Here is a 12098-nt window from a genome sequence, read left to right as displayed (position 1 = left end):
GTCTCCTCTGTTCATATACCAAGTCGGAAGGACTTTGCCAGCCTCTAGAAGCAGACTGAGGGTGATGTACTTGTTTTATGTGTTGTAAGTTGGCACAGTAGGCTGGTCTTGATTATTCCAACCACCGTGGCTAGAATACTTCCAACAATTTTCACTGATGGAAGGATTTCCATCAGTGGAAAACAAATTCCTTGCCTCCCTCATCCTGCTGCAGCACAAAATGTCCCATGAAGTGCTGCTCTTAGGGGATGGAGAGTCTTGGGGAAAAGTTGTACGTAACTTCTTGGCACTTAAAATACACACTGAAAAATAGAATCCTGAGAAAGGTAGCATGAAGACATGACCATCATGCTCTGGGAACGATGCAGACTTTTCTGGCAGCCATAATACATCAGACGGACATGTGATTTAGCTCCTATTGTAAAAATATGACATCTTGTGAGGCATCACTGAGAAGATAAACTCTACCTGCACCATTTTAGACTGCAAATGAGGTCCAGGCATGATGGAATGCTCCTCCACACCAAAAAGAAACTCAGTTCACTTTAAAAAATATCTGGAAGAGGATTTCTTCCAAATATTTACTATTTTTATATTAATGGCTGAAGAAGTAAGTGTTTGTTGCAAATGAAAGAACTGTAGTTTTATAAGCAGAAGTGCACCTGATAAAGAATACAGTGATCTGCCTTTCTGGAGACTAATACAGCCCAGTGGTTTGATAGTATTTCCTATTATCCCTTTAATACCACTAGAGAGCAGTCTTTCAACAGTAATGTTAAGACTTCAGATACTTGAGAAATTAAAATATCCCCTAAGGCTAGAGATCTAGCTTATAAAATTCACAATTATTTCATAAGAATGGTATATTTAATTTGGTTAATGGCTTTTAAATTGTGTTTATGCATATATGAGAGCATACATAATTTGTAATAAGAGTAGAAATGTTTAATGGATTCTGGGCCAAAAAACAAATTAGAAAATTTGCTCTTTATCAAATTACAGTTATACATAGATTATACCACTTATACTCAGTGGCTTAAGAGTGACATATAGCTCTTTCATATGTCATTTGTGGCTCTTCTGAGCATTGTTTCCCAATACGGCACATGTACCATGTTTCAGGAAAGTGGACAAGGCCATTGCCTGGTGGGGCCTGTGGTTGGCAAGTGGTTTCCACCTTGAAACAGCCACTGCTGGGAACAGGTATGCTGCAAACCTTCCTAAGGTTTAAGCCTCATGCAAGAGATGGAAGTAAATGTGTTTTTTTGATGCTGATGCTGATGGTAATTGTGAATATGGCTCTCTGCAAGCCATGGAGTGAGTACCATTGGATTAGACTAATTAGACGAATATATTTGAAGAATATTCTCTCTCTCATATATATATTCTTACTGGTATTGTGATGAAGGAAACTTTCACTCTCAAAAGCTTATACTCTGGAAATCTTGTTGGTGCTACAGGACTCAAATCCTCCTCTTATACTACAGATCAATGTGGTTACTAATCTGAAATTCATATATATATATGCACATGTAATATTTCATTTTACTGATAAGTTGAGCAACCACCTGTATGGAAGTTGCTAGTGAGTGAATGAATGAATTTGAATTTATTTGCGGTCAGAGACCATTACAATGGCAATACATCCTTAACAGTCAATTAATTCCAGCATAAAAGTGTAGAAGTGCTAGTCAAGTGAGAGTTCTAGTAAGGATGGATGGACTTTGGTTCAGTGTTGTGAGTGGCTGCAGACTCTGGCCTAACTTCAAATGTGCTGGCTAAGCTGATCAACAACACCTGCAAACAGTCTCTCTGTTTCCCAGTGATTCAACCTAGATCTGTCCTCCTGAGATGCTCTTACAGCTGTAATGCTAATTAATAGCTTGGCCCTGATTTGCTCTTGATGTGCTGAGTTCTAGAAAAGATGGCTTCTCAGCTCACCCAGGTCCCTTCTTTCATAACAATAATAACATTATTTGATTTATATACTGCCCTTCAGGACAACTTAATGCCCACTCAGAGTGGTTTACAAAGTATGTTATTATTATTCCCCACAACAATCACCCTGTGAGGTGGGTAGGGCTGAGAGAGCTCTGGAAGAGCTGTGACTGACCCAAGGTCACCTCGTTGGCTACAAGTGGAGGAGTGGGCAATCAAACCCTGTTCTCCAGATTACAAGCTCTCCGCTCTTAACCACTACACTGAACTTTCACCTTGGCATGTCCCTATGCCAGGCCAACTAGGCATGGAAGAGGCACACATGCTACCAGATGGGTGAGATGAACAACAAATGGATGCCAACCAGAGATGCTTAAGTTTTTAGATAGGCAGATTTTTAGGTAACAACAGTAAGGTTTCTTTGTTTTATGTCTGTTGCCTGTGTATGAATGCTTTATACTTTGCAACACTCCTGCTAATAAATATAATTTTAATTAAGCTGAGTCTGGAATTAATGACTTGTGCTTGGGTACACCCCAGAATGAACCCAGAGATTGGAAAACCAAGGCCCCAGGGTAAGATAAAGCTTTCCGTCTCAAAGCAAGAGGGAAGTGCATCCCACTGGCCTGATTGCTGGAGCGGCTGTGATCTGTGCCCAGAATTAGGAGGTTTGGGGCGGCTATCCCTATACCAACATTTAGAGTTCACACTACTTTAGACAGTGTGGCAGACCAGAATATGAATTAGTAGACCCACATAGATTAAGTCCCCGTTTAGTAAGGAAATTTATTGGGTATCCTTGAAGAAGTAATTTGGAACTAACCCACTTTTATAGGAACATTATACATGCTGAAATAATGTGAATATAACTTTATAATTAGATTTACACAGAGGGAGGGAGTGTGAGAGAGTGGTGTGCACGCACTGGGCAGGCAGCCATACATTCATCCCCTCTGCCTTTGTGAGAGGGAGGGAGAGCACAGAAACAGCAGCAAAGGTCTGCTGCCTATGCAAATACAGCAGAGTGCTCTGGCCACTGGAAGAGCAAGCCTTTCTTCTTCTGGAAGAAGAAGTATCTTCCGTTTCAGTGATACTAGGCAGAAGGGAAAGGAAAAGATAATTACCCAGCAATAATTATTTTTAAGGCTGAAACAAAAGTGACCAATTTATACAAGAAACAGATTTTTTTACAGCACTAATATTTAAAGCAAAATATGTGAGGCTGGACAAGCAGAACAAGCTTGCGAGAAATCTTCAGAAGGTGAGTTCACAGCTTACCTCTCCCGGTCGGATTTTGATGTAGAAGTTGTTCCTCTTGTATGAAATTTTGAGAACCTTAGGCCAGGCAAATCTATTTATCCTGAGTCGGTCACGGTATATTAAAAGACCACTTGCACAAACCCCTAACATGATTTCAACTCCTTCAGAATCCTAATAAATAAATAAGTGAAAGAAGTGGGATGAAGTCTCTTTCCAGAGAGACGTAGCTCTCAAGGAGATGTTTAGATTTGTGCTATTTCATTTGCATTTTCACTATCAACGGCATTATTATGTAAAGCAGGTGTGAATTTCAGTAACAGCATCACTAACACTGGCATTGATTTTCCTTTCTCCTTCACCTTTTGAGCATGTGCCCATGGATCAAGCTAGCTTTTCCATATTTGCTAAAACAGTGCCTGAAGGCAGTTTTGTGATGGATGAGGGCTAATAAACTGAAACTTAATCCTAATAAAATGAAGGTGCTACTTAACAAGTAGAAGCACTGACCCATGAACTGAGGTATCTCCTATTCTGGATGGGTTTGCACTCCCCCTAAAGCAGCAGGTTTGTGCTGCTTGGAGGTGCTACTGGACCAGCTGGATAGGAGCACTTCTTACTTGCTTTGGCTGGCAAGCCAGCTGCAGCTCTTCTTAAGTGGGAAAGATCTTGCCATTGGTAGCATATATACTAGATTACTGCAATGTGCTCTTTATGGGGCTACTTTTGAAGGCTGACCAGAAGCTACAGTTGGTATGGAATGCTGAGTGGAGTGGGTTGTAAGGACCATATTAGTCCAAGTCTTGTTCCATCTACACTTGCTCCCAGTTTGTTTCCACACCCCTATTCAAGGTGCTGGTATTGATCTTTAAAGCTCTATATGGCTAGGGGCCAGCATACACAAAGGATTGCCTACTCTCATATGAACTTACCCAACCAACCAAGTAATCTTAATGGGCCCTGAGGCTAGATGGGTGGCAATCTGGGAAGATGGAGCTTTGTAACTGTAGAGACCAATCTTAAGCAAGTCTGCTCAGAAGTAAATCCCATTTTATTCACTTATTCCCAGGAGACTGATATTAAGATTGCACCTAACAGTGAGAAATTAAGAACACTTTCCTGGAAGTAACCTCCACTGAAAAGACCTCAGTAGGATTCTGAGAAAACTTGCTTAGGATTGCTCTATCAGTAACTTAGAGGAGCAGATTGGAGACAAAAAAAGGACCTGAAAAGGGAACTACCCACTTGATCCACGCCTGATGGAGGAAAGGAGGAGGAACCCCTGGTCTGTCCATCAACAGGTGGAGAGCAGCAAGGTCACCACAAAGGTTCTGCACTTTGTGAAAGGAAATCCCTGGATCTAGCCCCAAGAAAGGCTTGTATAACTTGAGCTAACTTTTCTGTTAGTATCCAGTCTAGCAGAAAATTTGCATGGACTGAGACACACACAAAGAAAAGCTTCACAAGAAAGGATTTCCTGTTGAATTCAAAGTATGGAGCCTCACTATCGTACATACCAAGCTCTCCCCAATGAATGTATGCACTCGTTACCTTATGCAATGTCAGACCATGGGTCTGTCAAGGTTAGTATTATCTACTCTGACCGGCACTGACTCTTCAGGGTCTCAGGTAGAGGATATTTTCACATGACCAATTACCTGATTCTTTCAACTGGAGATGCCAGGGACTGGGACTTTCTGCATGTATGACAAAACCTTTGTGTGTGCTGAGACTCTTTGAACCTCTGAAAGAGGTGAAATATATATAAAGGTGTACATACATAATAAAAAGGAAATCTCAAATGTCGTATTGCCATAGTCCATTTTTCCTGTAAATAATCTGTAAGATGTTCTGCTGATATTATAGACAGAAATCCTGGAGCAATACCTATTTTTTAAAAACTGTTGTGCTAAACAGTGGAATATACATTTTTTCACTGTATAAAAATATGACTGATTTTGTTTTTCTTGAAGTACTAAAACATACACGGTTTGTTAATGATTTCCATTTTAATAATTACAGAACACAGTTTATTAAAATGGTTAGTTCACAAAGTATCTAATTTGGGCAAATTACCGAAGTGTTCTTCAGCATGAAAATATATATGACAGGATAGCCTAATCGTATGCAGCTAAATGCAGAGTGATGGTTGATCATGAAAAAAACAGCAGAATTAGATTCCAGAGCCAGATTCCCTTTTGCGCCACTTCTAAGATGTTTGCTCCCAATTCTACATGCATAAGCTGTTGTGATAAAAGGCTTGTGCCTGTCCTGCTTCAGAGGCTCTCTATTCGAGGCGAATGGGACAAAGCCATACCACATGTCTTAGCTGCTATTGTGTAACCTACACAAGCATGCTTTCCCCCTCCATTGTGGTAAACTGTTGGCACAGATTTGCACAGGCGCTGAAGGAGAAGGATTTCTCTCAGGGTACAGTGGATACTGCAATGAATCTCTTTCCCTTTCTCCTCAATGCAGCTGGGGCTTTGCTGGAGCAATGCTGAAGGCTCTGCCAGCATAAAGCGCACACGAATTTCAACACTTATTGTAATTATGAGACACTTGCACTTTCAAATAAATAAATAGCCCATTGATGTTCCTATTCCGATTAGATGTGACTTTTAACTAAAAAGCATGTGTGTTATTTTCTCATGCCAATACATTTAATAAACTGGACATGTCCTTGCCTGGAAGAAGAAATAACTATAGGATAGCACACTTTCAAATAAAGGGTAACATGCTACTTGATGCACAAAGGCAAACATAAGGATCACGATATAAATTAGAGTTCTGTTCATAGTGTGTACCTTGGCATGGTGTAGATCTACTCCATACATGGACAATTTTTTGGCATTCTCCAGGAAATGCATCTCAGCTTCTGCAGGTGTCATTCCCCTGACAAGCATTAATTAGTGTGGATGAAAATATATTTTAAAAAATAAACTAAAAATGCATTTATTATTTGTATTGATTTAAATGAAATATTATGATAATCTTTCATAATATTGTCTACTTTTAAACTAAAGATACAATACATGCTCATTACTTTCATTTTCCTCTAATCAGCCTCAAGTTCCAAAAAGCCGTATTTTTAATATATATTTGCATCTCCTTCTGCTGCTTATCTTACCTGTGGCTTTTGTGAAGCTCTATTACTTTGTCTTCCAGTTCTTTAGTATGGTTTGGTGCAAAGCGAAAATCACTGACGTAATCACTCCCGTATTCTTCAGGATCATAATCTCCAAGTTCGGACTGAACTGTATAGGAGCCCAAGAGTGCAAGTGTAACAAAAGAACATGGCAGCCGTCCAGAAACGATGTCGTCTCTCAACTGCAAGCATAAGTAGTATCTGTAGCAGATTTTAAAAGAAAACAAAAAACAACTTTTCAGTTCTCTTACAAACAGAAAATGTACAAGTTCCCACAATCCACCTGTAATTCCCACAGCAGATTTTATTAAACTTGTCAGAGTATTCTTGATATCTTTGGCTTCATTCATGATAGGAAATTCAGTAACAGAATATTTACCAGAAAATTTACTTTTAAATGTACACTTTTAAGTGAAAAAGTTGAACTGAATAACAAGCAGCACAATTTGGTATATGCAGGACAGATTGCAATAATTTGAAGAGGAGAAGGAAAGAAAGAGTAGATACACAAAAGTATAACTGAATTTGCTCCTTCCTTTTATAGGAGGTATAAAGAAATTCTTTTTCAATGGGCTCTAACAGGTTTTTTCAATCATTCCTACTAAATAGTAATGAAATACAGCCTTTGAACTTTTAAACATGGAATATTCATATTTAAACCAAATTCCTTCAGATTGCAGCTTGTATTTTTGTAAGATAATGTACATGTTTACTGAGAGTCAGTGTGGTGCAGTGGCTGGAATGACAGACTAGGATCTAGGTGACCCAGGTTTGATTCCCCACTCTTTGCTAGGTGACCCTCAGCCAGTCACCTACTCTCAGCCTAACCTACCTCACAGAGTTTGTTGTGAAGAAAAAATGAAAAGGAGAACTATGTAAGCCACTCTGGGTCCTCACCGGAGAGAAAGGCAGGTATAAAACATAGAAACACAGAGATGGAACTGATCCCAAGGTTCATCTAGTCTATCTCAAACTCTGCCCCCACCTCCCTCAGTAAAATAAATAAAAATAAATGTTTTCTAATCCTAAAGTTTGTTGCACAGGCAACTAAGCACTTAAAATAAGCATGCCGACTCCAGTGGCAGCACAAACTAGGGATGTGTGATTTGGGTTCTGGATCTGGGTATTTAACACGGATTAGGCCCGATTTGGGATGTTTTGGCATTCTTGAATCAGCCTCAGCATTGCTGAAGTGATTCGGGAATTCCAAAGCAAAGCTTACTGAAGTGCTTCGTTAAGCTTCGGGTAGTGCGGAAACAGTCTTTCCCTTGCCGTTCCTAAGGAACGCTGAGAGGAAACACTGCTTCGGCTGCTAGTGGGACTTTCTAGGTGGCTGGGGGTGGCATTTTTCAAGGAAAATGCACCAAATTTGAAGGAGACCTACTCCTACCTGTCTTCTCAAGACCCCCCCCCCCCCAGTTTCAGAAAGATTGGACTTCGTAGGGGCCATGTTATGACCCTGCAAAAAGGTGCCCGTATCTACCACCGATCTTCATTGTTCCCTATGGGGAAAATTGGGGGGGTTCTAGGTGGGTGGGGGTGGCATTTTGTAAGCAAAATACACTAAACCTGCAGGGGACTCTTTCCTAACCCTTCTCTCATGACCCCTCAAGTTTCAGGGAGATTGGACTTCAGGAAGAAGGCACCCCTATCCACTGCTTCCCCATAGGGAATAATGGAGATTGGCAGTGGATAAGGGCACCTTCTTTGGGGCCCCCAAAGTCCAATATCCCTGAAACTTGGGTGGCTGTGAGAGGAGGGTTAGGAGAGAGTCCCCAGCAAATTTGGGATTATTCGGGAAGAAAATACACCCCCAGGCCCCCAGATAGCCAGGAGTGGCATTTCCCATTGGAAACAATGGCCGAATCTTCCCTAATAATCGCAAAGCAGTTTAAATACCCAAACCCGAAGCGTTCAGTTATTTAAACTGCTTTGGGTAAACCCGAAGTGGGAAACCCAAATCTTCTGGGGTGCACACCCCTAGCACAAACCAGGACATTACAGTAATGATGCACGAATACCATGTTCGTATTGCTGGAAAGAACACTGGTACAAATTTTTGTCATCAGCAGGTTATCTGATTAAATTTGAAATATGAAAATTACTGATAGCAAACATTGTGTAGGAGGGGAAAACTGAAATCTTCACATTACATTTTCAGGGTCTTCATTTTTAAAATAAAGTCAGCTCCAACAGCAGTAACCTTTTCTCTCTTAATTTTAATGATTTTTCCTCATGCATCTGTATACGCTGTTATGCTGTATATGTTATTAGTTACAACATTTGACAACAAAATTAATCTTTATTAAAAATACATATGTACACTAACAAATTGTGTAAATATTGCAAAAAATAAACGGAAGTGCAGAAGCACAGCCAACAACTAATGCCTTTTCCTACCACCTGCTGATATTAGAATTGTGGTGGTCACTCAACAATATAGGAAGGATTGTGGGTAAATGAAGATTACTATTATCAGAATTTTTTTCCAACCAAGTTAGGAACAGTGCTTGTGTTTGAAATACCGGGTGATATCTTCAGAAAGCTGAGCAGGATCAGGAGGGTAGAATTTCACATTAAATGAAAACTGCCAAGCACCACCTGCAAGAGTAACAAAAGATTATTGGAATTACTGGCACACTGTCTCCCATAACAGTTACTGAGTTGCACGAACCAATTTAATTGCTTTCTTAAAGATTAAAAGTAGTTTTTATCATAAAACATTCAGAGAATTTCATTCAGTGGCATTTCCCTACTCAGGCACAGTTATAGCTCTTAGCAAATAATAATTTGTCCTATACTGACCATAACTCTGGTATACAAACAACCTGTTTCCTTGGTTGGTTTAAAAAAGGTAAAGGGAGTCCCTTGTGCAAGCACCGAGTCATTACTGACCCATGGGGGGATATGTAACAAATAAAAGGGAAGATAAGAAAGAACACTGCCAGATACACATTCAGCAATTTTCAGCATCTGCTGGCATGGGTTACACATCCATAACCTAGTGAAGCACGCACTATTTTATCCACAACAAAATCAATAACCCCTTTGGGAGCGCTATCCCAGCTCAAATGCTTAGCCTTTATCATGAACAAAACTGTAAAGACAAATGTGAAAAATCTGCCCTGAAAGTTTTAATATTAGATATTATATTATTAATGTATTTCCATAGCTATATTCATTTAAAGACAGATGAAACTTAATCCCAATAAAGTGGAGGCACTACTGTGGCGGGCAGGGGGAGGTTCAACCCAGGAATTGAGACCTACTGTTCCTGTATAATGTTGTGCTTCCCTTAAAGAAGCAGGTTTGAAATTTGGGGGTGCTGTTGGACCTGGGCCTCCTGTTGTATTAACAGGCCCCAGTGTTTGCCAAGGGCAACTTTCACCAGCTTTGGCTTGTGATCCAGCTGTGGCTCTTCCTAGGCAGAAAAGAGCTTGTAGCTCTGGTGCATGCCCTCATAACATCTAGATTAGACTACTGCAATGTGTTCTATGGGGGATTTCCCTTGATGAGTATCTAGAAGCTTCAGGTGGCACAGAATACTGCAGCTAAAAGGTTGACCAAAGAAGGTCACATAGATCATATCATGCCAGTCATACTCCATCTACATTGGCTCCCAATTTGCTTTTGGGCCCAATTAAAAGGAGGTAGTATTGATTTTTAAGGTCCTATACAGTTTAGGGCCAGCATGCCTTTAGGCCCACACATTCTCATATGAATCTACCCAGAGGACCTGCTTCAGGCGGGAACCTGGAAAAGGCCTCTTCAGTCATGGTACTCAAACTCTGGAACTCTCCCCTCAAGAAAATTAGTCTGTCCTCCTCTACCACTGTTGTCTATCAGTGGGAGAAGACTTTTTTTTTTTTGCATTCCTTCACTAAGAGCCAAGCTACAAGTGACGCCGTACACAGGTTGGACACTTGACAGCTTACCTCAAGTTTAGATGGGAAATGTAGGCGTCCTGGTTTTACAGCTTGGCTCTCCGTTACAGCTGCAAGACCAGGATGTGCCTACATTTCCCATCAAAACTTGAGGGAAGCTGACAAGTGTCCAACCTGTGTCAGGCGTCACTTGTAGCTTGGCTCTAACTCTCACTGGCCCTCCTCCCTGTTCATGTGTCTGTGGATCTATGTGTTTAGATTGTTTAAACATCTCTCTCTCTCTCTCTCTCTCTCTGCACTGTGTTCACTGTCTTCTGGACTCTAAGGTGGATGGAAAGGTGCATACAAATGTTTTAAATAAATATTCACATGAAAATCTGGATTTAACCATTCTCTTTTTCACATTAACAGTAATAATAACAACATTCGATTTATATACCACCCTTCAGGACAACTTAATGCCCACTCATAGAGGTTTACAAAGTATGCTATTATTATCCCCACAACAGTGGGTGGGGCTGAGAGAGCTCCAGAGAGCTGTGACTAGCCCAAACTCTGACAAGCATGGTGCAATTGTCCTTATACTGGCTGTATCTTGGCACAAGAAAATATCATCTAGAAACAACAGTAAAGAGCCACATTCACTTCACATGTACAGCTCAGGCCAAATTCTGGGACCTTTTATTTCATTTGCTTGGCATTTTGAAGTGCTCTATTTTTAAGTATTTAAACTGACTGATGAATATATATGTTGAAGGCATGTCAAATACTATTACCACAGCCTTGCTGTGCCTGAAAGAAGAGAAGCCAGACTAACCTTGATTGTACAATGTACATTAAAGTGCCTGCAAATTTCTGGCAGGTTCCACTCAGGAGGCCTCACGTACTTTCCATACAGTGAAATGCAAGCCTAGAGTTTTCTATCCTGGATATTCTCTTACAGTGCAATCCTAAACAGAGTTACACCCTTCTAACCCCATTGACGTCATTCAACTTAGAAGGGTGTAACTCTGTTTAGGATTGCACTGTATAGGATTGCATAAATTGTTCATGAAAACAGGTTTGCACTTACCTGTAACTGTTGTTCATTGAGGTCGTCTATGCAGGCACACATGGGGGATCGTGCACATACAGACCTGCCATTTGGAGATGTTTTGCAGCTTTTAATCCAGTAAGGGGCTCCCCGCCCCACCCGAGCACATGCATGGCCACTTCCTGCCAAAGCAGCCCATGCTCGGGAGAGGTGGTGCTCCCAATCCTCAGTTTCTCCTAAACTGCAGGACTCTTCAGGTAAGTAGTGAAGAACACATAGTGAGGCAGGAGGGAGGGTATGTATGCCTGCACAGAAGACCTCAATGAACAACAGTTACAGGTAAGTGCAACCCTGTTTTCATTGTCGGTTTTCTGTGCAGTCCCACATGGAGATTAGCAAGCCACTTACCCAAAGTGGTGGGTTGGGCTCTTCACTGGAACAGCAACTGTAGGACCCAATACTGCTTCTCTCCTATTGAGCACATCCAGAGCATAATGCCTGATGAAGGTGTCAGATGAAGTCCATGTCGCTCTGCATATCTCCTGCAGAGGTAATCCTCTAAAAAGTGCTGCTGAAGATGCTTGTGACCTGGTGGAATGAGCATGGACTTCCAAAGGACAAGGTAGGTTAGCTTGCTTGTAGCACAGTTTTATGGCTTGGGCCACCCACCTAGCAACTGTTTGTGAGGTGGTCCTTTCCCCTTTATTCAGACCTGTGTAACAAATAACTCAATGTCTGATCTAAGGACACTGGACAGTCCAGATAAAAAAGAATTGCTTTTTGTACATCTAGTATGTGAAGTGTCCTTTCAGCCTCAGACACTGGGGATGGGAAAAAC

General features: G+C 41.0%; 1 protein-coding gene across 5 annotated transcripts in view; it reads right to left on the bottom strand.

Moving 5' to 3' along the window:
- EPB41L3 (erythrocyte membrane protein band 4.1 like 3) overlaps positions 1-12098 on the bottom strand; it is a 181944-nt gene that overhangs the window by 66096 nt on the left and 103750 nt on the right. For all 5 annotated transcript variants that reach the window (XM_054984569.1, XM_054984573.1, XM_054984574.1 and 2 more), the window contains exons 6-9: positions 8869-8944; positions 6326-6544; positions 6003-6090; positions 3217-3369 (exon numbers count right to left, since the gene is read on the bottom strand). In XM_054984569.1, the coding sequence (XP_054840544.1) occupies positions 3217-3369; positions 6003-6090; positions 6326-6544; positions 8869-8944 (536 nt within the window). The remainder of the gene's footprint in view (positions 1-3216; positions 3370-6002; positions 6091-6325; positions 6545-8868; positions 8945-12098) is intronic.

This window comes from Eublepharis macularius, chromosome 7 (assembly GCF_028583425.1).
Source record: "Eublepharis macularius isolate TG4126 chromosome 7, MPM_Emac_v1.0, whole genome shotgun sequence".
In the NCBI taxonomy this organism is placed as follows: Eukaryota; Metazoa; Chordata; class Lepidosauria; order Squamata; family Eublepharidae; genus Eublepharis; species Eublepharis macularius.
The sequence above is the reverse complement of the archived record's forward strand: the minus strand, read 5'-3'. Positions and strand labels throughout refer to the sequence as shown.